Source organism: Archocentrus centrarchus, chromosome 5 (genome assembly GCF_007364275.1).
Source record: "Archocentrus centrarchus isolate MPI-CPG fArcCen1 chromosome 5, fArcCen1, whole genome shotgun sequence".
NCBI lineage: Eukaryota > Metazoa > Chordata > Actinopteri > Cichliformes > Cichlidae > Archocentrus > Archocentrus centrarchus.
Window position 1 is genome coordinate 26,786,385 of NC_044350.1, and position 27,919 is coordinate 26,814,303.

The 27,919-nt window shown below is 38.0% G+C and overlaps 3 protein-coding genes across 6 annotated transcripts; all 3 read left to right on the forward strand.

Moving 5' to 3' along the window:
* The first annotated feature begins 306 nt into the window (after positions 1-306).
* Positions 307-3,461, forward strand: bloc1s1 (biogenesis of lysosomal organelles complex-1, subunit 1). The gene is made up of 4 exons (XM_030729494.1): positions 307-507; positions 664-736; positions 1,770-1,902; positions 2,751-3,461. The coding sequence occupies exons 1-4, from the start codon at positions 447-449 to the stop codon at positions 2,859-2,861; spliced, it is 378 nt and encodes a 125-aa protein (XP_030585354.1). The 5' UTR covers positions 307-446; the 3' UTR covers positions 2,862-3,461.
* Positions 3,462-5,585: 2,124 nt separating this feature from the next.
* rdh5 (retinol dehydrogenase 5 (11-cis/9-cis)) lies at positions 5,586-9,844 on the forward strand. Of its 2 annotated transcripts, none has more exons than XM_030729325.1 (6): positions 5,586-5,709; positions 6,923-7,008; positions 7,155-7,477; positions 7,603-7,861; positions 8,697-8,860; positions 9,226-9,843. In XM_030729325.1, the coding sequence occupies exons 2-6, from the start codon at positions 6,977-6,979 to the stop codon at positions 9,444-9,446; spliced, it is 999 nt and encodes a 332-aa protein (XP_030585185.1). In that variant the 5' UTR covers positions 5,586-5,709; positions 6,923-6,976; the 3' UTR covers positions 9,447-9,843. The 2 variants fall into 2 exon arrangements, with proteins under 2 accessions (XP_030585185.1, XP_030585186.1); XM_030729326.1 differs by having other exon boundaries at positions 5,620-5,709; positions 6,926-7,008; positions 9,226-9,844.
* Positions 9,845-11,170: 1,326 nt separating this feature from the next.
* Positions 11,171-26,811, forward strand: gls2b (glutaminase 2b (liver, mitochondrial)). Of its 3 annotated transcripts, none has more exons than XR_004019962.1 (18): positions 11,171-11,455; positions 11,778-11,895; positions 12,697-12,818; positions 14,711-14,840; positions 15,096-15,175; positions 15,832-15,995; positions 18,076-18,134; positions 18,886-18,918; positions 19,048-19,106; positions 19,259-19,325; positions 20,306-20,356; positions 20,463-20,639; positions 20,755-20,886; positions 21,393-21,485; positions 21,568-21,624; positions 23,211-23,287; positions 25,799-25,862; positions 26,075-26,143. XR_004019962.1 is itself a non-coding variant. In XM_030729178.1 (18 exons), the coding sequence occupies exons 1-18, from the start codon at positions 11,283-11,285 to the stop codon at positions 26,229-26,231; spliced, it is 1,782 nt and encodes a 593-aa protein (XP_030585038.1). In that variant the 5' UTR covers positions 11,171-11,282; the 3' UTR covers positions 26,232-26,811. The 3 variants fall into 3 exon arrangements, 2 of the variants coding, with proteins under 2 accessions (XP_030585038.1, XP_030585037.1); XM_030729178.1 differs by having other exon boundaries at positions 20,755-20,850; positions 21,563-21,624; positions 26,075-26,811; XM_030729177.1 differs by having other exon boundaries at positions 11,283-11,455; positions 21,563-21,624; positions 26,075-26,811.
* The last annotated feature ends 1,108 nt before the right edge of the window (positions 26,812-27,919 follow it).

Below are 27,919 nucleotides of genomic sequence, written 5' to 3' on the forward strand. Positions count from 1 at the left end.
ACTTTTTATTTTCAGTCTTCACTTGTGGTTATGTTGTGTAGTTCTGTCGATTCATTGATTTCCATATGTTATTGTTATTTGTAGTCATGGTGCGCGTGACATGGCAGCCTTTATTTTGAAAGGATGTTGAAGTCGTTAACATCGCGATAAAACGATTATTCACAATTACAAGGTTAAAAAAAACAATATATCTATGTTCCTTTGAGCTGTGTGTTGTTTTGCATTGCAGTAGCTGTTCCAAAACCTTTTAATGGTTTTATTTAATAGATTATTCATACATTTACTCGATGGCAACATGTGTGGACACGCCCACGCGTGACATCCGTCTGTTTGGTCTCGTGATACTGCTGTAATTGTTAGCAGTCAGGAGGAAACATGGTGGTCTGGTAAATTATATGTTATTTTGTTATATGAGTACTCACTTTCGATAGTCTAATAAATCCACGATGTTATCTCGACTACTGAAGGAGCACCAGGCGAAGCAAAATGAACGGAAGGAGCTGCAGGGTGTGTGATAACCAAAGACTGTTACTGATAGCTTTCACTGCTAGTCAATGAATGCTAAAAACAAAGCTCTGTTTGACTTAGGATGTACCAGCAACCCACAGAGCTATCAGCTAGTGTAGCTTGTTTCTCTGTATTAACGTCCCTTTTCCTGCACAGAGAGACGCAGACGTGAAGCAATTGCTGCAGCCACTTGTTTGACAGAAGCCCTGGTAGACCACCTCAACGTCGGGTATGACTGTGATTCCGATTGGCCTGCTAATTTCTTACTGTTCATGTTAGTTTGGTGCTAGTAGAGTAACGTTGTGTGGTTTCAGTGTAAATGGGATCTTCTGACTCACTGGTGCCAACATTGGATAGAGAGATGAGAATGTCACACAACGTTTGTGGAATATTCTAAGTCTGCATCCTATTTGTATAGGACGCAGTAGCACCTGTATTCTTTACTATTAAAGTGTTGCTGTGAAAGCTGTGATTGCTTAAATGGGTGGCTTTTATTATATTAGCTGCACCAATGATTGTTTTTTCTTCACAAGTCAGTGAAAATGTAAGCGAGTCTTGGAAAAACCCCTGAGCCCAATATTATGTTTCTGCATTGTGTTGTCTCCAACCAGCATTTCAAAACCTAAAGATATTAAGTGTAAAATGACAACAAACAGAGAGAAGATGGAACAGCAAAGGTTTTGTATTGGTGCTTACTTATAAGTCACTTGTAAAAAAAAATTGTTAAAGGTAACTTTTTACTAGATTTGAATGTGATGGTGGCTAATTATTTTTTTTCTACTGAATATTACGTTTTACTGCAGTGGACAGTATGTCAGTGCCAGGCTGACAAATCACAGTTCACTTGTGCAGTATAAATCAAGATTTCAGTCATGCTGTTTCTCCCGGCTTTCACATTACCGCACAGCACCGCCTTCTCCTTCTGAGCAAGTAAATCAAGCAATTCATTCCCAACAGGATAGACGTAGCCTAATATTTTAACACAGCCACAAGCAGTATGGGGAAATTGTTAAAGATGTGTTGTGAAAGATGTGTTGAAACCAAGACAATCAGCTTAAAGACTGAGGGTCAGATTCAAAGACCATTGTTGTGCTGCTTCTGTGTGAAAAAGATTAGCCACTAGATCAAAATCTTTCTGGGACAAGGAAAGATTTTGACTAGATTGAGTAACGTTGCATGGTTTCAGTGTAAATAGAGAAATTGTAGTGGCTATATATGTTATAATGCCCTAAGCCTCTTTATTGTGTTGTGTTTCAATTTAGAGTTGCACAGGCATATGTAAACCAACGTAAGCTTGACCATGAGGTAAAGACTCTTCAAGTGCAGGCAAGCCAGTTCTCCAAACAAACTGCTCAGTGGATCAGCATGGTGGAGGGTTTCAATCAGGCCTTAAAGGTAGGTTAATCTACAGTTTGACCTTTTATATTTTATAAGCTTGTACATTTGCTAGATCACCTTTTGATGTGCCTCTGGTTTTATGATATATACAGGTGGATTCTCTAAAGGATATCTAGTCTCAGTTTCATTTATGTAACAGTAGCATTTGTAGGTAGCATTAGAATTTCACAAAATGATTTAGCTGCAAACATCAGTTTCTCTGAGTCACTTATGGTGAAAATGTTAAAATATCTCACATGATATTTAATCATATTCTGCTTGTAATAATAATTTGTGTCTGACACAAACGATTGTTTTTCCAGAATAACATTTTAGTTTAAAATGACATGGACGGTACATTTTAGCAGACATTCCTGTAAGTGTGCTGGCCGGCTAACTTTCAACTGCAGTTCTTTGGGCAAGTGTGATGACAGTCCGAAAAGAAGTAAAACACATTAAAACAGTAACACCAGCACTATAGTACATTAACAGAGCATTCTTTAGAAGAGCAAATAAAATACTAGGGCAACCTTGCATTAAATAAGTTCAAAAGTACATAAAAATAAAGCTGTTTATGTATCTTCTGAAGATCTGTTCTCTCTCTGTGCTCTCAAGGTTCCAGGTTTCCACACTGCACTTGCGTAAAGTTCAAACTGGATTGTGGTTTGACTTCCAAATTAGCTGTGATGTCACCGAGGCATTGCTTGGACAAACACATTTTAATTAGGGACACTTTCCCCCTTTAGCACATGAATTTGTAAATAATCCAAAAGCACATTTTGTGAATGAAAGGGGGGGTGATGATGGGTTAGGTTAGTTCATTTAGGTTGGAAATGCTAATTTTTTTCTATGCTCTATTTGAACAGGAAATTGGTGATGTAGAGAATTGGGCACGCAGTATTGAGATGGACATGAGGACAATAGCCACAGCGCTGGAATATGTACACAAGGGTCAGCTTCAGTCTGCCTGCTCATGAACCTTAATGGTGTGTATGTGTGGGACATTTACAAGTGAAATTGAATAAACTGGAATAAAACTTTAATCTGCCCAGGTTGATCCCATCAGTAAATGCGTGTTTTGTGATTGTCAGCAATTTTTAATTTTTTTTTTCTTTTGTCTGCACTACCGCCTAAGTTTGCCAAGGCAGTTCAGATGAACATCATAATTCTGCTGGTTTAACAATTAAATGCACACATTGTTACATTCTTGTGTTAGCAACAATATGACAGCTTTAAACAGTAAGTGATGTTGAAGGTGCTTGCAGATCAAGCCTGGGTCTAATGTGACATGTATTCATGTAACAACAAGAATGTGAGCAGTAGATTAAATATTTGTTGAACGAGAAAGAAAAACTTGTGCAGACTTAGTTCACCCCTTTGTAACAGGTTTAAGGGGCCACAGACATAATAAACCCCAGTTACCTTTAAATAGTAAATCCTTTTCAGTGCCTGGTACCTAAATTATGTATGTCTGAGTTTAAGTATTACATGGTTATGCAGAGTAATGTACTATACTGTTTGTATTGGGCTACATAATTTCAGAAGTTGTTAATGATGAAATAAAGTTTTAAAAAGTGTGGGTTTTTTTCTTATGAAAAGGTTATATTTATTTAACAACTGTTACATAAAATGAAATTGGAAAGAAGGAAATGAAAATATTTGTATGAAATATCTCATTTAAGAAAGAAAAGAATTAGCAGGCTTCTTTTGAAAGAAATACCTTTTCAGGAGGTTCATACACACAGCAGGTGTCAGTATTGGGTAGGCAAGCGTTGTACACTACACAACTGGAGGAAAAGTGCACGTTAAAGGCTGTGAGGATTACAACTGCAGAATCTTTTTCAGTTACCAAGGACTTCAGGATCAAGATTTGGGGGTTTTTTGTTGTTAGTTTTTTGGGGGGAGGGGTGGTTTCGGTGCACTTGTAACCGATATGAAAATCCCTCAGAGAGCTCAATATCAAGTTTTAAAACAAATATCCATCCATTTTCTTCTGCTTACCCAATTCAGAGTTGCCATGGGGATAAGATAAGACTACTTAAGATTAATGAAGTTACACATTTTTATTTTAATTTAAATTTCACACACCAAAAGACAAGAATTAAACATAAATAACAAATTGAACAAAACTGGAAAATTGAAATTAGAAGATAACCAAAATTAGTACGTATTAAATATAGAACAGCAGCCAAATAAAAATAAAGATTGCCAAATGAACAAAAGGTATAAGTTGAATATAAACCATAAAATACAGAGATATAAATAACAGAAGCAAAGATGTGCAGTGTGCAAATTAGAATATGGCCTAAGAATTTAATATTTTAAATAGCTATATAAAGAAAAACAACCAAGCTGAAAAAAGGCTAAATGTGCAAATGACAATACCATGTGCAGAAAATCAGCCACATAATAAACACCATTGGAATATTTAACTTAATATTTACTAAAATCAATGACTAGAGTGAAGTCAGTGACCCAGTTCAGCTGAATCACCTGAGTCAGCAGTGTTTCTGCTGAGTCCACTACTCTGCCGTCTCACTTGTATTTAGCAGCAGCTAGTCGGAGGAGTTTTATGATCCGGGTTACTGGAGACCTTGGATTCACGATTCACGATTCATGATTCATGATTCAGCAGAAAGATTTGATTCAGGAACCAGCCAGCATTAGGCTGAAGCCTATCATTTTCCTGATGGAATCTTCCTGAAGGGATTAATAAAATTTTATCTAATCTAATCAGCTACCAGCTGCCATAGGGCAGGCACTGGACAGGTTGCCAGCCAGTCAGTTTCAGTCAACCCAGAGAGACAAACAACCATTTACACTCACATTCACATCTATGGGCAACTTATTAATTAACCTAACCCCATTCATGTCTTTGGATTGTGGGAGGAAGTCAGAGTACCCGGTAAGAACCCATGCAGACATGAGGAGAACATGTGAACTCTACACAGAAAAGGCCCCAGCCAGAAGGTGGATTCAAACCCAGGACCTTCTTATTTTGAGGCAACAGTGTGCCGCTGCACTCCCCTCTGAAAAAATATAGTAACTGGATAAATATCTGAGGTGATTGGAATGTGGAATGTGTGATGTGAGGGCAAAGTTATGTCAGAGAGTGTAGCTTTTGAGTTCACTAGTATTACAGGCAAATATTCAAAGATTTGGTCACCACACCAAACTGTATGCTTAAGTTAGTTTTAATGTAAAATTGTGTGTGTGCATGTGTGTGTGTGTGTGTGCGTGTTCTATTTGCACATGTAAAAAAAAATAGCATAGGCCATAAAACAGTGTACTGTGCTTGACATATATATCATGAACACACTGTTAAGGAGTACTGCATTGTCAGGAGTTACTGAGATTGTACTGATGTTTTTAAGAGCATACAGGGCTTTGTCATGTGGGATTATCATAACTTTGTGTAAATACTATTAAATGGACAAAAATTCCTTATGCCCTTATAAACTGGTAAACCCCCAGGCCCTAAAAACATATAGGCTTTCTTGTGCACCATTTGAAAGGACCTGACATAACATGTTAAAATATCTTAATAAGGTTCTTGAAATCCAAGTGCACGTCACTGAAAGGGTTTTTTGTTTGGTTGGTTCCCACAACTTTTTTTGTGCCTTTTTTTTTTTTTTTTTTTCTGAAACACACAAACCAAATGGTTACACACGTAGGATTACCAGTAACAGGCTAGTCTTAAGGGATAAACTGCAGGGATAAAGCTTCTCTCTGACCAGCTTCTCTGAGCTAAGACTGGAGAATAACCAGAAAGGGAAGAGGAGAGACAGCGTGTAGAGTTCCATCACTTCCCAAAAAGATAAAAAGGTAGGAAAATATAGATTTCAATTTAGTGTTTTACTCAACAAGTACTTTCTTCTGGGCCTGATTCATTTTTTACTGCTTAACCTCTGGAATTTTGGTAGTGCTCACAATTTCCTGGTGAATGTATCTCAGAGTGATTTAGTCAAAGAAAATAATTAGTTTAAGTGTGTATATTAAAAACTTACAGCATGCAATAATTTGAGTTTTATTTAGTTTGATTAGTTATATATGAATATGCATTAAGTTATATAGATTAAGATATAAACAAATGTATTAGATCACTTATCATAAAAACAAGAAAACAAATATTTTAGAAATCTGTCAAAAACTTGAAATAACAAACTGAATCAATGTTTTCGTACCCAAATTTGAGCTGGTACTCTGGATTTCTCTGATAAGTCAGAAATGAATCAAGCTTAAAATTCAACCACTAAAACAATTTTTTTCTCCCAAGTAAATAATTGTAATTTGGTATCTTAATCAAAACATGCTTTAATTTTTTTTTCTGCTTTTTTGTAAAACTAAATTTGAAAATTCAGAGATAACAACAGAAAGTATACTTTAGCATTAAAAATATCATTTTTATTAAAGACCATTACAGAAACATAAAAATGATTTTGTTAATTACCAGTACTGTTAATTTTGGTGAACTGCAGCATCGAGAGAGAGTGTGTGTGTGTTCTGGTACAATTGTGTTGCCTGTTGAGCTACATGTGATTCAGAAAATGTAATTATAATTGTTAAACTTATCTACTTGATAATGTAAGTTGTGATTTATCCCAAATGTAACAAGATTTGGGTTCAACAAATTTTAGTTTTCAGACAACATAAATATTTTAGAGAAGTTTTTTGTTGAAGTAATAAGCCTGCAAACTAATTAGTTCTCAGCAATGAGTAGCCTAAGCAGATCCGTTATGGGTATTAAAATTATTCTTCAAAACATGTCCCCCCACCCACCGGGTCTTACTGCCTCACAAATGCCTTTTCTTTCTTCCTTAAGAGTATTATCCAAAGAGTTCTCATGCGCCCACAGAAGCCAAAGCAGTTTTGTATTAGAGGCACCCCTTCCACTACGGCCCTCACTGAACAGATTCATTGTGTCCAATAGCTGTCAAAAAGATTAAATAAAACAGTGTAAAGCTTTAATAAAACCCTAACTATTTGTGGAGTTGAGAAGGGATTGGTTTGGTAACACGTGCTCAACATGTTATTTCAGCAGGCATCAAGTCCTCCAGGTGACTGAAAAACTACTTCTAATCCTGAAGGCAGCATGGATACACAGTTTGTCTATGACCTTTTAGGGTAAGAAATACTAAAACTAAACTCTGATTTGGGATTTCTTTGGAACTGTGGCCATACCATTGAACCTCCAAACTCACAGATATGGATGTTGAAGTCAAATACCTACCATTCTCTTGTTACATATTCTCTGATCTCTTCTTTTATAGGGAAAATGCTTGGTTGTATATCTTGGCTACTTTCATTGTGTTGTGGATTGTCGTGTGGCTCTACAGAGACAGCGTTGAGATCGAGGATTTCGCGAATAAGTATGTCTTTGTGACTGGCAGTGACACGGGGTTTGGAAACCTGCTTTGTAAGAAACTGGATCGTAAAGGTTTCCGTGTGCTAGCTGGCTGTCTCACAGAAAAGGGAGCTGATGATCTGAAGAGAGTGGCAGGGCCTTATCTGAAGACTGTCCTGCTGGATGTGACCAGTCAGGGTAGCATTGAAAAAGCAATGGAATGGACCAAGAAAGAGGTTGGCGACAAGGGTGAGAGATGGTTCGCTACAGTTAAATATATGATGTTGTAGGCCATTATTAGATCACACAAGATGGGCCTGTAAACAAAACACAAAATAGCTTCTTCCTTCTTTTGTCTTCAATTTGTTTTGTAGGGCTTTGGGGCCTCGTGAACAATGCTGGACGCTCTTTACCCATGGGACCTTCAGAGTGGATGAAAGTCGAAGATTTCCACAGCACACTGAAAGTAAACATGAATGGAGTGATTGCCATGACAATGACTTTCCTCCCCCTCATCAAACAGGCTCGTGGCCGTGTTGTAAATGTTGCATCAGTGCTTGGTAGGGTGGCAGCAAATGGTGGTGGATACTGCATCTCCAAGTTTGCAGTAGAATCTTTCTCTGACTGTCTCAGGTAAGACTGACACTCATGTATATATCATATAACAGATTGCTGTAACAACATGTATACTCTTCAGGACCCAGTTAGTACTTTCTTCCCATCCAGAAAGACCCACAGTGTGTCATAATATGGAGCCTTTATGGTTTAGCATGGGAGATAAGGTGTTATTGCATTTTCATTAACAAAAAAAGACAACCAGTAACTTACATTGAATGCACTAAAACACACACCATCCAACAACTGTACTAATACACAAAACATCTGGCCTCAGCATTCCTCAGAGATAGATTATTGGCTCTGAGACCAAACAGCATTTTTCTGCTAGGTAGTTGATTCTGTTTTCATTAGTGACACTGAAAAGCTTCCAGTTTGTGTCACAGAGCTAGATACCATTTTCTGAAATCCTTAATATTGGGTGCTTAAGTGCAAACTCGAGACTTTAATAATGATCAGTAAATCACTAGTTTTCAGTAGTACAAATACACAGTGTATTAGTCATAAACAAATGAGATGAACTCGTTTGCACTCCCAGAAAATCAGGAAAGCCCTGTCAGGGATCACTTATGAAAATTTGTGATTTTTTTAATAAATTGTATGTGTAACTGCAGACTTGATGGCTTAAATGTAAACTCCACCAGCATTTATTATAAATCATAAGCATATATAAATGCTTTATTGCCAAATGGATTGGACAAATATTGGCCAGAATGGTTATCCATTAATAATTAGTTACAACTTGAAAATCTATAAATGGGAAACTGTTCAACAGAGGTACTGAAATTTAGTTCTGTTGTTGCTATGAAATATGAACACATAGAGCTAGTGTTCATCACATCTCTGTTTCCAGGAGAGACATCCACTACTTTGGAATTAAGGTGTGTATAATTGAGCCTGGGTTTTTCAAGACGGCGGTAACGAGCCTTGAACCCCTTGAGAGGGAACTGCATCGCCTGTGGAACCAGCTCAGCCCTGAAGTAAAGGCCAGCTATGGAGACAAGTACCTTGATAAATGTAAGTACAATGGATTATTGATCATCTGAAGCATTTTGTTAATGCAAAATATTATGTGGAGTGTTTTATAAGACTTACTGTTTGTTTCATAACTGATTTTGATTGGTCACTGTGATGCACTATGAATCAAATGTGACTGCTAATTCTAGATAGATATAAAAAGTCGCCTGTTGAGAAAAGAGTGCCAACATTCCTACATAAAAGTTCCAATACAAAAACATGTTTGCATAGTTTTAAAGAATTAAGTATAAAACTAAATCAGGAAACAGAGTAAGAATGAGGGAGTCTTACAAATTGCAAGTTTATTGTGGCTTTACAAGATTGTGAATCAATATCTGGTCACAATATGTAATTCTCTTTTTAAGATATCAAGATCCAGCGTTTGATTATGAATGCTATATGCGACTCTGACCTCAACAAGGTGACCAACTGCATGGAGCACGCTCTCACGGCTGCCCACCCTCGCACCCGATACAGTGCTGGATGGGATGCCAAGCTGATCTGGATCCCCCTTTCTTACATGCCTTCCTTTGTAGTTGATATTGCACTGAAGCTGGTGCTTCCACGTCCCTCAAAGAGTGTCTGACTTGGGATGACTTTTAAAAAATGTCTTCAGAGTTATCAGAATTTTTGTTGCTTTAAGTCATTATGATGCAGTAAGGAGCCTGACATTATTATTATTTTTCTTTTAAAACTGATTCATATGCCTTATCAGTGTTGGCCATGATGTGATATTATGATAACGCTGGCCATTACTGCTATTATATTTATACATGCATTTTCTCTATAATGTCTGCTTGACATTTCTAGACAACAACAACAAAATATCCATACAGTTTGCTGTATACATATAATTCTGTTTGTTAACACTATGCTGGGTGTTTTAACACTGTTATTTATGATGCTGGGTATGTATGTTGTTCACCATGAAAGCCTAAATAAAGATTATTATAATATTAAGAAACTGTGGGCATACTGTGTGCAGAAATAAAATAAATAAGGCTTTGCTATGAAACAATGTCTACACTCTGAGCTACAGTGATGGGCAACATGAACATGATAGTTAAATTAGAAGGAATATGTATATGAAATCATGTGTAATGTATGTGTGTGATTCTCATGTTTTTAAGTTGTGTATGATTATATGATTGTTGGACCTTTAAAACTATTTTTATACATTCTAAATCTCCAAGTGTACTAACAACAAAACCTTTCAGTGGTTTGGGAACATTTTAAACTAACAGAAATCAATGAATTACTGTAATAGAGGGACAATATTATTTTTTATGTTTTAATACAGAGAGGCAGAGTGAGTCATCTAGAACAACTAGAAGGAAAAACAAATAAACAGCTTCAGCAGAATTAGGTTCAGCCTTTTTGCACATTGCCGCCTACCTGCCAGTTTATATTAAATTACATTCAAACCAACTGACTGGAAAATTCACCAGGTGGTGCTACAACATAGCATGAAATGACAAAGTGCTTATCATAATGCTTTATTTCCCAAATCATATATTTTGACGATGAAAATGCTTTAAAATAGTGTACTATAAACATCACATTTCTTTGCACATCATGGCACAAACAGTTGCCTTATGTGTAAAATCAAGATTTTTTATTTTCTGGTTGATGTGTATTTGTGTATTTTTAATGCTTCAAAATCAAGTTTTATGGTGTGTTAAGATGGTGCATCTACATTTGAGTACTTGCATCTATCCTAAGCTAACAGTCCATTTAGTTATCACAATGCATTAAACAGGCTCAGCTGATGGTGACCATGATTAAGTTACGGTTGATGGCTAAATATGTGTTATAATAAAGTCTTCTCAGACTTTTTTTTGAACAGTTAATGAAAGTATTTTAACCCCCACCCCCCCACCCCCCCAAGAAAAACAACAACAACAACAAACCTAAAATTGACTCTGACGTGTGGAATTTATTAGGAATCCTTAAAATCTCTCACCTACATTTTTCGAAAACATTTGAACATATCAGTTAACATACACCACATGTAGTTGTGCCTGTAATTTATTACACAGCAGTCCCTTGTTGCTTTCAAATGCACACTGTAAAATTTCAACCTCGCTTTCAAACGACTTGCTTTTATACGTTGTGACACATTCCAGGGTGAACTAATATATAAAACCTTTATCAATATGCTAATTATGTAGCCGCATCTATATATCAAGTTTAAGAATTTTCTCTACTTGGATGAGCTGTCCTACTCGTAAAACCAAAATAGTTGCCACATTTCCGATTACATATGAAGGTATCAAATCTTCAACTTTACCCTCACGCTGGCAAAGTCTACGACCTGGCATGAACAGCTGGCGTGCAGCTCACAAACTGACAGCCAGGTTTTCTGTGTTGTTTTTTTGCCAAACAAAACTATCGTGGTTTATTTCTGTCGTTTGTCGCAGCTATGCACTGTCTGAAAGCGCTGCGTCTATCAAACTCTGCTCCGCTGATCGTCAAAAGTACAGATGTGTCGAAAAAGATTTTCATCATCCAGCCCGAGTGTTATTTCGGCACAAAATCAACAACCTACTCCCAGAGACGACCCCCTTCACACTTGGATCATTCCCATTTGAAAATGTAAGTATCTCTGTGTGATAAATTGCAGCACCTCCCTGCTGGTGTGAATTCATTCAAACACGATGCTTCCACACTATGAACTGATCTGTCATAATTGCTTCAAAATAGCCCATTGTGCATGCGCAGGGGTTGTTTCATGTGTTGTGGACACAGGAAAAATATAAAAGCGAGAGAATTGTCACCATATGGAACTCAAAAACAGGTGGTTATGTCTGTGTCTGCAGCATGTGTAGGCTAGAAATGCGGTGTTCCATACGATTATCCTTTAGTTGTCTTTTGAAAGCGAATCCAACATTGAAATGACTGTTTTCCTCTTTTCAAGTGTGTCCTCTTCACTTATGCATATGCATTCAAAGCCTTCCTGTTCCGGAGTGGAGAACATGCTTTTCTACACCATCACAGAGGGGAAAGAGCAGGTGCCCATCTCATACTTTACAGCAGTAAGTACGGATTATCTGTACATTACTTTATATGCATTGTTACCATTGTTTGCATCCATCCACTATTTACTTCTGCTTATCTGGGGCCGGGTCGCGGGGGCCGCAGCCTAAGCAGAGAAGCCCAGACCTCCCTCTCCCCAGTCCTCTCACTAGCCACTGCCTCCAGCTCATGAAGGGGGGGGGGGGGGGGGGTGGGGGGGGGGGGGGTGTTATAGCCTGACTATAGCCTCTGTTGAAATCAGCAGCGCGTCCCCCTATAAATCATGTATAAACGGTTTATAAACCACTATAAACCGTGTGAGTAGAGCACCTGCTTTCCTTTCCTGAGTCGCCTGACGGTTTGCCAGAATGCTTCGAGGCCATCCAAAAGTCTTGGATGGAGGTGTGAAACAGTCCATTCAGACTCAATGTCCTCAGCCTCAATAGCCAGTCTCGATAGCCAGGGATTGGTTCACCAGGGCCTCCGCCCTTGGCCACCGCCCAACACACATTGCGCCTGACCCTTACAACGCCTCTTGTGGGTGGTAGGCCTACAGGAGGACAGGCCCATGTCTCCTCTTTGGGTTGCACCTGTCCAGGAACCGTGGGCTAGTGCCCGGCCACGAGACACTCACCCTTAAGCTCCCTCCCCAAGCCTGGCTCCAGGCTGGGCCCCCAGTAACCCTGTCCCGGGCAGGGTAAACTGTTCTCTTGTTTTCCATAGGGATTGTTGGAAGCTTAACTACTGTTTACATTATTTGAATATATCCTTTTCTAACTTGTGGCATGACCCTAATGCTGACATTAGTTTCTTATTTGCAGGCTCTGAAAAAAACTGGCCTTCACCCATCAGATCCTCGTCTTAAAGACTGCATGGATAACATTCGACAGGCTGTGAAGGAATCAGTTGGTGAGGTGATGATGGACAGAGACCTTTTCCACAGGTGAGACAGGGGCAGTTCAAGAAAGTTGGTCAAGTGGTTTCTCAAGACTGAGAAACCTTATGGCTATAGCATCTTTAAAACACACAGGAAGTTCAAAGGGATTAGAAAATTAAGCAGTTAATCATACTTTCGTTCAACTAAAAGAATCCAGTCTGAACAAAGCAGGAACAATCATGAATAAATACAACAACTGAGAATTTTTTTACGCAAATTGACATGTGACAGGGAAAAGAACTAAATGTTAATTTTTTTTTAAATTCCATCTAGCTGTTTCAGTTTAGGGGTCATGGTATTGTATATGCGGGCTTACTTTCAAACTCATGGCTTACTGAAATGCGTGATGATTGCAGAATACAAAAGAAATGTTATTGTTATTAGAAAACCTGTGCTTTTCCTGCTGTTATGAGTGAACAGTCAGCTCCGCTGGTGTAGAGCATGGTTAATTGTACACAGTTATTAATGATAACCAATACCTTGTAAACTTCAGACATGTAAACTGTTTCAAAGGCAACCTCTGTCTTCTACTGAAGTACACCCACTAGGCAAAGGAAACAATTAGCTCCCATATCGTCTGGATGGTTCATGTCAAGTAAATGCGATGCACTTTTTTAACTCAATGAACAAAGCACTTTACAATTAGAAGCCAGGGATCAGACTGCTAACCCTGCGGTTATTGGACAATATGCCTGAGCCACAGCTGCCTCCATCTACACAGTGGGATTCAATTTGAAAAAGTGGTTTACATTGCTGGTAAACACTTTATGTTTTTGATCACTACAAATCAAATGAAGCTAAGTTTTATTGCATTAGGGTGATTTACAGTCAGTATCTTGACCCTCTAGGTGAATTGCCTGTAAGAGCTGACATTTAACTGTCTGTTAGAGTGATGGTATAGCTCCCTTTGCTTTTTGTTGTGGGTATTTTATTCTTTGTGTGTGTGTGTTTTAACCCATGAACTATTAGCTGTATGTCAGTACAGCAAATCAGAAAATTAAATGCAGAAAGTAGTACACAGAGTAACTTTTAGCAAACTCTAAAGGGCAATGGTGGCCAAGAATTATGGATTTAATGCTGTAGTGGACAGGAAATTTAACTATATATTTCTCTGGCAATTATTGTTACTTCATCTTCTTTACACTGTCCCTCAAAGTGGACTATCTCAGCATTGACAGGCAATGGTGTTTTGCTTTCCATACATGAGGAAGCAGGTGCGGGCATGCGGCCAAACTATTTTTAGTCTGACCTTCCACCAACAATCCATTTTAGCACAGGATTTGTTGTATGTGATGTTATGCATAATCATTTCTCCCTTCTTTTGTCTTCCACATAATTTATGTTCAATCATTCTGACAGAATTTAAGAACAGTAAGACCAAGCTAAAGAATGTGAAAGAAGTCAGAACCTAATTAATGGCATTTGGTAGAATTTTTAAGGCTATTTTTTTAACGCTAATTTTTAAGGTTTATGGTTTCTTGAATTTTAACCCACCACCTTTTCCTTTATGTGTATTAGTACCAGAAAATATAATAAATTGTAAAATGTAATGCAAATAAGTACAGTTTTAACGTGCTATTGTTGAGTTTTCCATATATTAATGAATTAATTCATTTATTCACTTCAATATGACGTTACAGTTAAATAAACGCATTTCATCAACAAAATGTGGAGGTGTGAAAGTCAATGTCAGGACATGTCAGCTTTATTTACTGTCCTTTTGATCAAAGGAAACGCTTGTCACCCTTAATGAAAGCTGGCAGCTGCTGGTTTCCACTTGCACTAGGGGCTACATACACAAACACGCACGGACACACACACACAGACACAATGAAAGCATTTCTTTTTTAATGTAGTGCTCCTGAGTAATTCTGCTCCCTGCTGTTTTTTCCTCTTAGGTGTGTAGGTGGAAACATTGTCCTGCTCATCCAGGCCTTCAGGAAGAAGTTCATCATCCCTGAGTTTGACGTGTTTGTGCAGAAAATCAATGAAATCTATGAAAAAGTGCAAAATCAAAGTGATGGAAAGGTAATCTTTTCCATATTCAGTTTCCCATGCTATGATAGGTTCTTTGTTTTCATGTGGCATTCAACTTTAGAGTAGATTCCCATGGCCTTTGCATAATTCATCTGTCTTCCCCAGTATCTGTGCACATTAAACTTAATGCTCGACAAGTATTTAGTTTTGAAATGGGGAATCTCCTCTGCTGCACTACCATTAGTTGTAACAATTACTTCCAAATGTGTGTGTCAACTATGACTGGGTTTCTCATTGTGGCTGCAGGTGGCAGACTACATCCCCCAGCTGGCCAAGTTCAGCCCAGAACTGTGGGGCGTGTCTTTGTGTACAGTTGATGGCCAGAGGTAGGAATTACACCTTTGAATAATCTCAGTGAAGACCCTTTGGTGAGATTTGTAGAGCTCTGTAGAACTTTCACTCATATAATATGATCTTCCTCATTAGATTGTGATTTGCCAGCTACCACTGAATGACAGCTGGGAAATCTATTTTTAACCCTTCTACTACCACAGGGGTCACTGGTGGCCTTGACCCCTGTGGTAGTAAAAGGGTTAATGAAAGTAAACAAGGTTTCTTGTCCACTTTTACCTCGTGTGCAAGTTTAGATTTATTCAGTTTGACATATTTTTATATGATGTCACATGAAAAAAAAAGCTCCAGAACATGAACCTGATATTTTACTGTACTTTTGTTTCTGTCCCCACCTGAATCAAATTTTGAGTCACAGACTTAGATTTTTAAGAAATGCTGACAAACATTTTTTTTTTTTTTTGTAATCAAAATATAGGTTTTAGCCACAGTCTTATAGTCCTAAGTATGACCTATATTTGCTACAGAGTTCACAAGGCAGGTCAAATATAGATGAGTGTTCACCCAGTCCCTAATGAAACATATTCCATGCTTTAATGTCAAAGTGATATTGTTTCTATTGTATATTCAATATGGTTGTCATTATTTTCAAGATTCTGTAGGCTCAAAAGGTCTTTTTTTCATTTTCAAGACACTCAGTAGGCCACACCAAGCAGCCCTTCTGCCTGCAGTCGTGTGTGAAGCCTCTGCAGTACGCCATCGCCGTACACGAGTCAGGAACAGAGAAGGTTCACCGCTATGTTGGCATGGAGCCCAGTGGACTTAAGTTCAATGTGCTTTCACTTGATGATGAAGGTATGTACAGGCTCATTACCTCCTATTGGATTATAAAAATCTATCAACATGCAATCAGTGTGCGGAAATGACACCTGAAGTTAAAAGAAATCTAGTTATGATGCATCTAGCACAGCACATAACATGCATCTAAGTTACCTTTTACTCCTGCATTAGTGTTATTACTGACTGGATGAAATATATCTTCCTCCAGCTGAAACCTGAAATTAGCTCATGATATATCATAATCATATTTTTTCAAAACTTTTTTTTTCTGATTAATATCAAGCAAGAACTCTAGATGCAGAATTAAGGTTCTGCACAACTTTCATTGAAACTGATTTCCTTCTCTTAGAAATACTAAATACTACTAAAGCTTCCATTATTTCAAGCTTTGGGACAATAAGAATTACTTGAATGTAATAAACTGATTAGCAGCTATTTTGGTAAAGACTTAGTGCTTATAAGAGAATACATATTTGCTGGTGCTTCTTTTTCTTTTCAAATCTGTTTAATTAATTTATTTTTTTTTTGTTGACATGATCTATCTAAAGAGATTTTATAGATTTGTTTTGCAGTACTTTTTTGTTAAATATTAAGCATTATAATGTGCTGTATTATTCTCTTATTCATGTTATGTTTCATGTACATTCCAAATAAATATCTTAGGAATTTTGCTATAAGATGTGGTGAGAAGTTTACATATGCTCATCGTGGGCATTAATGTCATGGAAATTTGGGGCTTTTAATGATTTATTTGAACTGTTCTTTTTCCAGGGCGGAATGACTTAATGACTTGAAAAATTTATTTATTTATTTTTGGATTTTCACTAATCCACACAGGGTTAAAAAATATATATACAGGTTTAAATAAATACATACACCCCTACTATTTGACTACATGTCCAGCAATCTGTACCTTGATCAGATGCTTTTGATAGCCATCAATAAGCTTCTGGCATAATTCTGGTTGACCACTCCTGGCACACAGCCAGCCTTTAAGCATAGTCCACAAATTTTCAATAGGGTTGAGGTCAGGGCGTTGGAAAGGGCATTCCTGAAGCTTAATGTCAGCCTGCTTTATCATTCCGATGTATGTTTTGATGTATGTTTGGGATTATTGTCAACCAGTTGTGTCCAAGTTTCAACCATCTGATTTGAGGTGAAGTTGAAGAATTTGAAGGTACTCCTCCTTCATTATTCTATCCACTTTTTGCAATGTACCAGTACAACTGGCAGCAAAACAGCCCCAGAGCGTGATACTGCCACCACCATGCTTGACAGCTGGTACAATGTTTTTAGGTTTGCAAGCCCCACCTTTACTCCTTGAAGCATATCTCTTGTCATTGTGGCCAAATAGCTCAGTCTTTGTCTTCCCTGACCATAAAACCTTTCCCATAGAAGGCATTTGACTTGTCCATGCAGGCCGCTGCAAATTTCAGTCAAACTCAAAGGTGTCAATTTTGGAACAGGGGCTTCTTTCTTTCTGTGGACAGTAACGCTGATGTTCCAGCAGTTTCCAGACAACCTTGAGCCTTGGTGGTTCCTGGATTGTTCCTGAACATCCTAACTAATTTACTTTCATCTGAGGGTGACACTTTGGGTCTTCTTCCAGACCATGTTAAAGTAGTGACACATCCAAATAACTTGTATTTATGTGCAATTGTTTCAACTGATGATCCTGGAATCTGCAGTTGTTTAGACCTTCCCAACTTGTGCAAATCTACAACTCTCCATTTTAGATCTTTGCCAAATTTCTTTGGACTTTCTCATTGTTCTGAGTATTGGTCAGTCCAATGAGTGCTGTCAAACAAATGCTTTTTATGGCTGGCAAAGAGAAACTACAAGTTGTAGTCAATTATAATCACTAATGAGAAGTTAATAGGCCTTAGCCTCGGCAAGTTAATAGACACTGTAGAACCTTCAGCATCACTTATTAAAATATTTAAGATTATAAGATATAAGATTTGCACTAACCACAGCAGTATTTTTATGTTGATTCACATATTATAGGGATTGATTTCAGAGCTTTGTATAAGCCGTCATTTAGTAAAGAATTTCTCTTCAACTCTGTGCCTTATCTCATTGTCCTTTCTCATAGATAAGCCCCACAATCCCATGGTGAATCCTGGAGCCATAGTGATCAGCTCTCTTATCAAGGTAGACAGATATGTCCTAGCTGAGTCAGCACGTACAGTTTATCACTCTCTTTTCAGTAAAAGACAGTGACAGTGACAGAGAAAGGTTAGAGGCAGACCTTGTATATTTTTCAAAAATATATAAATTGTGTCAGCTTTTAATATTTTGTGAAGACAGCAAGGTTGGTCATGGAATTAACTGTGCTGTACTTTAAATGTGGAAGGCTTAGGAGAAAAATATTGTTTGTGATAGAAATTACAATAGTGTAAAATGTATTTAGGATTTAATGTATACTCATTTATGTATCACTAACAGACAGTTGTTACCAATTTCTTAACTTCCTGTTGCACTGAAAAATTTAGTCAGTGGCATATTTTAAATAAGAGCTTAATTTTGAACCATAATATGCACTAACTGTGTTGACCTTGCTGTTGAGTAATGGTAATTTATAGCTGTTCTCATAAAAGTGTAGCAGCAAGTTGTGCATGCATTTTAAAAACAACCAAATGCATGAGATGTTTTGTTGCCTGAAAATGACTCATTTTCTTTAGCATATTTAAGGTTGGCCTCAAAACTGGACTACCTGGTTTCATTACCTGCTCTTCTCTTGATGCTCCAGCTGATAATGAGATACTAAATTATGCAATCAGTAACACATTCTTTTTTTTAACACTGTGTAATTAGTTCCAGCTCCTGAATGTGGGAACTGAGTGAATGTGGCAATTACAATCAGTATGTTTTTACACAAGCAAACGACTCTTCTTGTTTTCAGCCTCACTCGAATAAGGCAGAAAAGTTTGACTATGTAAGTGATGTGCCTCCAGTTTTTCTTCTCTGTTTAGACCCTGAATTCAAAATGTTGGATGATTACTTCAGTGCTCAGAGGTATGCTGAGAAGCACATAAGCTTTATTTATTTATTTATTTTTAACCAGGTTATGGAGTTTGTGAAAAAGATGGCTGGCCAAGAGTATGTAGGATTCAGCAACGCCACGTGAGTGCACTTTAAAATAGAGTAGGAGTATTTTACTTGTTGTCTGTTCAGCACATACATAAGTGAAAAGAGTTACCGTGTTAGGGAATTTGTCCACTACCTGTTGCATTATTGAGATTTTTATATTGATCTCCTCGACTTCTTTGTCTCAGGTTCCAGTCAGAAAAAGAAACGGGCGACAGAAATTTTGCAATCGGATACTACATGAAAGAAAAGAAGGTCAGGTTCAGAACATTCAGAACTGTGTTAACAACTCCTGTGTGTGTGTGTGTGTGTGTGTGTGTGTGTGTGTGTGTGTGTGTGTGTGTGTGTGTGTGTGTGTGTGTGTGTGTGTGTGTGTGTGTGCGTGCACGTGCGCGTGCGTACGTGTGTCTGTGTGTGTTTCATGGCAGCAGTTCTAGAAAAATGAAGTCTAACAGTTCAGTTCATGCACTTGCATATATGATGAAATTGTAAAAGATGAAAAAGCCATTTCCAAAGCCCAAACAGCTGTGTGTAAACACTTACTGTAAACTTGATAGTATTTGGCTTTTATTCATTTAAATTTAAGACAGTCACTTAATTCTGAAAGTAGGCTCTCACTGACTGAGGTTTGCAGACAGGTTACCACTAACTACTGATGTTAATCTGTCTGCCATTTGAAGCATGCTGGCTTCAGTGCCGAGACACAACTTCTACATGAATTACCATTCCTGGTTTGCGACACACTGTTTTACCACTGCTTAGCTAGCAGTTGGTGAGTATTTGTAGATGACTATAAAAAGCTACAGGCAGCCGCGGCAATCTACTAGCAACTAAAGCTGTCATTAAGAGGTTTTTGGTGCAGCACCTTCTTTACAACCAATTTGACCCAGTGACAGCTAGAAACCTCCAGGAATGTCTGGGAATATAAATTTTTTCCATAGCAACCAATTATTGCGTCACATCCAGTGTGGTGGACAATGTTAAGCACTGTTTGCATGAGAAACCTCGGGTGAGAAGGAAACTCTAATATTTTGAAAATCTAAATACTGTATTGGTATTTTAACCTATTATAGAAATGTATATTTTGATCAGGAACTCAGAAAGGTCACATTCCACAGTTCGGTTTTTATATTTAATTTTCATGAAACCAAACTGCCTTTTCATCAAGTTTCAGATAAATCCCCTGCTCACTTCAGTCAGTCAGATAGTCATGATGATAATATTTCATTCACCAGTGTTTCCCCCCGGGAGCGGATATGATCGATGCGCTTGACTTCTACTTCCAGGTAAAATGTTAAACATCAGTAGTTTTTTGTTGTTTTTTTACAGCCCTTTATTTATGAAAATATATTCAGTAGTTTCAGTAATAAACTGACTTGCTTTTCCTCTCAGCTTTGCTCCATTGAGGTAACCTGTGAGTCGGGAAGCATCATGGCTGCCACTCTGGCCAATGGAGGGATTTGTCCAATTACAGGCGAGCGCATCCTGAGTGCTGAGGCGGTGCGAAACACCCTGAGCCTCATGCACTCCTGTGGCATGTATGACTTCTCCGGCCAGATGGCTTTTCATGTGAGTAACCGCAGGATGTGATAGAACAAGTGCACCACTCTGTCTCAACAAAAATAACAATCATCTGATTACCTGCAACAAATCACACATTCAGGCTCTTGGTCTCACCTCACAGGTGGGCTTGCCTGCAAAATCAGGTGTCTCTGGTGCAATTCTGTTGGTGATCCCTAATGTGATGGGAGTGATGTGCTGGTCTCCACCACTGGACAGGGTTGGAAACAGTGTCCGGGGAATACACTTCTGTCAAGCAAGAAAAAAATCTTTTGTTTTATTATATTTAGATTGATTATGTTTCTTTTTTTAAGTTAATGTTTTAATGTGAATCTTTAATGTAATTATGAGATCAAATCATTCTGATGGCTTTTGTAATATTTGTCAGCGCCAGTCTCTTTTGTTTAAATTGGCTGTAAAGTCTTAGTGGCTTTAATTTTTGAGAGTGATGATGATTATAGCAATAACCAGCTTTGTTTGACAAGTGAGTTTCAATTAATAGACTGCAGACATCCTTCCAAAGCGAGAAACCTGAAAGTCTTGATTCACACCATTAATATTTCCCAGAATGTCTCTCAAGTTGCCTTACAGAGAGCAAAATGACTAGTAAACCAGAATTATTCTGTGGCTCATAAAATCTGTGTCTTATAATCTTGCAGCCTTTAATTAATTTATTTTCTTGCATTAAAACAGAATCAGGGATTTCTGCCCTAAAGATTATACAATTCTCTGTTTTTTTTTTTTAATATTTAATTTTTTTAGGAGCTTGTGTCAGTGTTCAATTTCCACAATTATGACAACTTGAGTCACTTAGTAAAGAAACAGGACCCTCGCAGGCAGGATGGAGAAGACAGGGTGAGTTGCTTCTGTTCTTCTACTCTGTCAAATATGTTGTGAGCCTCCATGGTCATGGTTCTCTAATATTTTTGCAGAACAGGTCTGTTTTCAACTTGTTGTTTGCTGCCTACAGTGGAGATGTATCGGCCCTGAGAAGGTAGGTAATCGAAAGCCCTGAATTTGTCTATAAAATATCCTTCACAATATCTACATCAGGCATGGGAACAAATTAAATGAAGAATATATGCTAGTGGTAAGATGAAGCGAACATTTTCAGTGCTGTGTGGCATGAATTTATAAGTTGTTTGAAGTTTCTGATTCACATCACTTTCACTCTCACCAAACCACAAAAGGACCTTTCAGGCCTGATACAGAAACAAAGGCATTTGGTTTCTCCTCCTATTATTGAGCATTTTTTAAAAATATGTCACAATTTGAGCATCTGTATTCACTGTTTCATGAATTTAAAAAACATATAGCATATTTACATAGTGCACACTTAGGATTATAACATCTGTTATAAGTTATAAAACCTGTTAGTTTTTATTTGATAACTCATGTAGAGTGAGAAGAGAAAGGATGCATGAAATTCAGCAAAGGTCATCCAGCTGGAAATGAGGAGATTAAATTAAAAACAACAGCTTTTATAGAATATAACTTATTTTTCTTGTACTGTATTATCTATACTGTTTGTTGTGTTTTGTTATGAAAATAACAAAGCACTGGTGACTAGTGGCTATAATAATGAATGAATGAATGAAGTTTTATTGCCATGTGGGTGAACAAGTTCACACATTGGAAATTGCAGTTACAGAACACCATCCAAGAATACACAAACACAACACACATAGGGGGATATGTGTCCTCGGGTCATGCAGCCGTTTACTTGCAGCGCTACCTTTGGCAGGAGGAGAAAACAACACATCATGGGGAAGTTAGGTTAAAAAAAAAGTCATCTGGTACAGTGCTCAAAAGAGCACTATACCAGGGTCCAAAAAAACCACCTTAGCAAAGCATTTGCACATGTAAAGCAAGGACAGCGGCGGTAGGTGAGGTCAGGTCAGGAGGGGATGCAGACGGAGACGAGAGGTGGGGGCATTGTGGAGCCAGATGCCAGGATCCAGCCAAAACAGTTCGCTGATAGTGGTGGAATTTCATCAGCGGCCGTGATACACCAGACCCAGCTTCACAAATCACAACGCAGAGTGGGGGAAAGAGCAGCCGCACACAGAGCCCTGGAGAGAGATATGGTTGCCAACCCAAGGCCGGCAGGGGAGCCGAATTCCTGATAACAAATGTTTTGGAAAGCCGAATATGTAGGCGTCTTCCACGTCTTCCACTCCAAGGGCCGAGAAGCACACAGGTCTCCACGAGCTCCAAGAGTCGATGACGTATCCAACCGGGTCTGTTCCACTCGGACACGCAGGCTCCCCTGTCCCGGATCTCATAGTGGAAAAAATTCGATCAATCATGGAGAATGCCCAGTTTGCCAGATCCATGGTTCAATCTTGTTCTTATTCGGACAGTGTGTAAAAGACGCTCTCACAGCAAGCAGCAAGCGGAGAGATGGGGAGGGCAGGGAGAGAGAGATAGTGCGACTGTCTCCGACAAGAGCAGGAAGAGTGGAGTGGTTTACGCGTTTGTCCAACAAGGGAATCAAACATCTACCCGCTGTAGTGACCTGCCTTTGGGAGAAGCCCAAATCGGTTTTAACAAAGTGACTGAGTGATTTTCATTTTTCAGATTTGCACTTTCTTCCATGGATATGGACCTCAAAGACCATGATTCTCGAACAGCACTGCATGTTGCAGCAGCTGAGGGTGAGCTTCACCTGTTCAGATTGTCCTGATATTTCAATTATTCCATATTTTGTTATTTTGATTGATTGATTGATTGATTGATGACTCAGCTCCCTGATATTTCTTAATGTTTTAATTTTCCTGAGTCACAATTGCACAACAGTAAAAATACATCCAATTAGCATTCCCAAAGAAGTTAGAACTGATGAGCAACTATCCTATAGTTACCTCAACGTGCCTCTTATAAACAGACAAGTGTACCTTCAGAGTAGGGGTGCTGTACCTACTGCAGCCCCTCAATCCCTCATTTACAAAAGACATGAGCCTACCAAGTTACTTTGAAATACAGATGGATGGTGGATGGATGGATGATTTTTCTTCTAGTATTATTAGAGTATCATTAGAGCATTGAAAAGTAAAACTAGGCCCCTGGGCTTTTCTATGGAAGTTTGTTTCCGGCAAGTCGAAATTTCAAATTAGCTCGGCCAATCACTGACCTCTCATTTCTTTATTTTTTGCAAGGAAAATATATGCAGCAATTTATTGAAATATCTGCAAAAACTCATGGAAATAATGTATATAAGGCAAAAACAGTTTGTACATTTTCAATAAGCTTGAAAGCCAATATTTGAATGAATGATCTTTGTTGTCATTATACATAATACAGTGAAATTCAGTTTAGTTCCCCTTAAGATAAAAAAACAATAAATAAATAGAATGAATAAAAATAAGTAAGAATAAAAATAAATTTAGCAGCACCAACAGAGGAGAAAAACAGCAGCATTGTACACAATTTAGCCAGTTTAAAGCATCGTTAGTCAGAAAAATGAATAAAAGTGGTTATTTGGTATGAACGCGTTTATATTCTTCAACACATCCTGAACTTTCTTTCTTGCAATTTCTTTAAGTAGCCTTCAGGAATAGTTCTCCAGGCTTCTTGAAATAAGCCAACATCCAAAGTTCTTCTTTGGATGTTGGCTGCTTTTCGTTCTGCTCTCTCTCAAGATGATCCCACACTGCTTCAATAATGTTGAGGTCTGGGCTCTGGGGTGGACTTACACTGTTCCATTGTGTCTTTTTCTATCCATGTTTGCTTTTACTGCATTAGCAGTATGCTTGGGATAATTGTCATCCTGGAAACTGAAGCTCTTGCCAATCAGAAGCTTTCCAAATGGCATTGTGTGGTGAATCAAAATCTAATGGTACTTTTCTGCAATCATAATTCTATCAATTTTAACAAGATCCGCAATGCCACTGGTCGAAATCCAGCCCAAAACCAAGACAGAGCCTCCACCGTGTTTTGCAGGTGTCTGTAGATGCTCACTGTTGTACCTCTCTCCTGACCTCCAAACATGCTGATGCCAATTTGTACCAAAAATTTTAAATTTGGCTTCATCACTCTATAAGGCCATTGATTTTCAGTTCTTTTGTATACCTCACCATACCTAAATTTTTTCTACCCTGTTTCGCTTCCACTGAGACCGTTTCTGATGGGGCTTCAGTGAGCAGTAGATGGGTCAACTGAACGTCACATGTATCTCTCAGGTCCTCCGTCAGGTCTTTGCTGGATATTTTTCCTGTTTCATAAGGACATGACTTTCAGATACTGTTCATCTGCTGCCTAAAGATACAATTTAAAAGTTGACTTTTGTGTGTAGATAAAAGACTGGTTCATCCCTTAAGTTTGGTACCTTTTTTATAATTGATTGATTCACGAGTTAGTCTTAAGTGACTTAACGTTGCCTTACAACAGCACCTAGCTTAAGTGATTATCTAACATCTAACTAACCGTGACTTTAACCTGATCAATATAAATTTAAACTTCAGCTGCAACCCAGAAGTTTGTCTCTGCATGTTCCAGAAACCTTGCTGTAATTCTAAGATTAAAAAACGATGCAGATTTCACTTGTAGTGATGATTGGTTGGTAGAGCAGACAAAAACAACCTTCATCACACACCCACTGCCTTATATCAATTTAAAAAAGGGCATCTGTAATAAAAACTCTGTTCATCAGTGAGTAATAGAAAAATACTTAAACTTGTTAAATTGTTTATCTTGATGCTCACAGCTGTAATTAGTGAAAAGTTTTTACTTTGTTTATTCTCGTGATTAACTACAGAGGTTCAGTACCTCTGGCTCACATTATACAAGCCACTAATGAACCAGCTCATAAACCCTTATGGAGTACCATATGGTAGATTATTTGTCTTCTGCTGCGATGTTAGTTTATTCACCACACAGATTTAATGCTCCGCTGCCACGACTACAGCAGTACCATTTTTCTTGAAAAGGGCCTTGCAAGCAAGTTATTTGTTTACAGGATAAACATGGAAGTAATAACACTTTTCTTCCAAACGGGAAAAGGCAAAGATTCCTAAATCTCAGTCTGAGCTGGATTGTAACGGAAGGACAGGATAATTACACGTTTCTTGTTCTTTGTTTGTATTTTTAGCAGCTTTTTCCTCTCCATCCAGTGACGCTATTAGATGAATTTGTAAATATTGAATCTTTATTATTTTCTTTATTCTTAGGTCACATGGACGTAGTAAAATTTCTCACTGAAACCTGCAAAGCTGATCCGTTTGTAGAAGACAGGTGAGATATACGTCTTTTAAATAATTATATAATTTAAGTATAATCGTTTTAGTTACAGTAACTCATATTCAAATGTATATTATTCCATTCCATCTTTTGACAGTCTTATTGGGACTGCCTCGTTTTAGGGGGACATTTGTTAAAACCCCAGTTTGTGCACTCTTGAAAATTGTCCTCCATAATTTGATAAATTGTCTCTTCAACATTTGCAGGTGGGGTAACCTACCGGTCAATGATGCCATGCAGTTTGGGCATGATGAGGTGGTGAAGGTGCTCAAAGATTACCAGCAAGAGTGCAGGCAGCAGGAAAAGCAGCACAGTGAAGCAGTGCATTCCAAGAAGCTGGACACCATCGAAGGCATGGTGTGAAAATAAAGTTCTGAAATTGTAACATGTCGGGACATTTGTGCAGTTTGCTGAGCTTATATGAAAGTCAGTTTTTAGGACATGAGTGAGAGAGTAGAATATAACTTTCCTGGAGCTTTATAAAGGAGGTGGGTGATTTTTATTTTTCTATAGTAGTCATTAGGTGAATGTTTTATTGTTTAACAGTTCAATAACCCTAGGTATATTTTTGAGGGTTGTTTGACTAATATCTTTGTCAAAGCACAATTGAGTACCATGTTACTCCAAATGAAGGCAAATTTATGTCACCAGAGTTTAAATGACATGAGTTCCAGCAGCAGGTGACAGGCTAGCAAAGGTTTTTGATGACAGGAAAATGGAGGGTGGTTTGTGTTTCTGTTTTTAAATCATAACCCTAACAAAATATTTTTGGTCGTTCTTTTTGTGGCTGGTCTGACTCTGAAAGATTGCAGCGGTATGCTGGTCCTTTTCTCCCATTCAGACTGCCTACCAAATGAGTCTCTGGGTGGTGTTTTATGATATTATGCCTCAGAATACATAAAAAAAATAAAAAATAATGTTCCAAAAAGTTAATGATGTGAAAGGTTTGACATTAAATCCATGCCACCCATGGCTTGATTTTGTTTTGATTTTATTAAGTTAGTCAGTGCTTCATAGTATGAGAAATTTAATATTAAATATTAGGCAGCATCCTAATCAACAAAGTGTGAATACATAATGAAGCAGCAGGAGCATGGGTTTAGCATAATTAAGACATTTTAAGGAAAGCAAATGGAACAAATAATGTAATAAGAAACACTGAACTGTAGCTGCAAAAGATATGCTGAGCCAGGTCTAGATTATTTTAAGACTGCCCCTTATCTGGCCAATGCTTTATCTATAATCAGCATTGATTGTTCCTTTAGTTTCAGGCAGATGATACAGTGGGCTGTGGCCACAGTGCACATATGCTTCAGTTTTTGTTGACTCCATCAGATGGCACTATGTGTCTACCGAACATGTGTCTGTGAGCTGTCTTTAAACTGGTTAGCCTTCAGTATCAGTTGTACTGAACAGCGTACCTTAGATCCGTGGAGGAAAGAGCACTACTGAGCAATAAAAAGCTTTATATGAGGCTAACCTGACATTCAGAGAGACTCCTGCCGCTTGAAGAGACCCTAGTAGTCCTAAAAAAAATCCTCAAATCTATTCTAAAGAAACAATCAGAAACAGATATTATGGTGGATATTCAACCCAGTAATTTCTACGCATTGTTCTTTAAACCACTATGCTCCCTCCATTTAGGAAAATGAGCATGCATCACAAATCAATCCAGCATTTTTAATGATTAAAGAAGAAAATCTACTCCCCACTGTCCAATTGATTAGGTGCAGCTGCTGATTGGAGTTGAACAGTTTACTGTGTGCAGATTAGCACTCTTCGTTTTCTCAAAAGCATTCGATAAAATCGACCATTTGTTGGCAGTCACTACCTTGTGGAAGCTTGAGGTTTTCTCTGCCTTAAGAAGACAGCTGGTGAGGTATCAGTGCGTGTCTTCTGAAAGGGAAACACATTTGTATTGCTTTCCACAATAATTACAATTTTGCACTCATTTTGGCAGTTGATGGCTCAATTAAATTGAACCTGCTTTTCAGTGTGGTAGATAGGTGCTTATTTTTTTTTTTTTATTTGAACTTTTTGGCATGAATGAG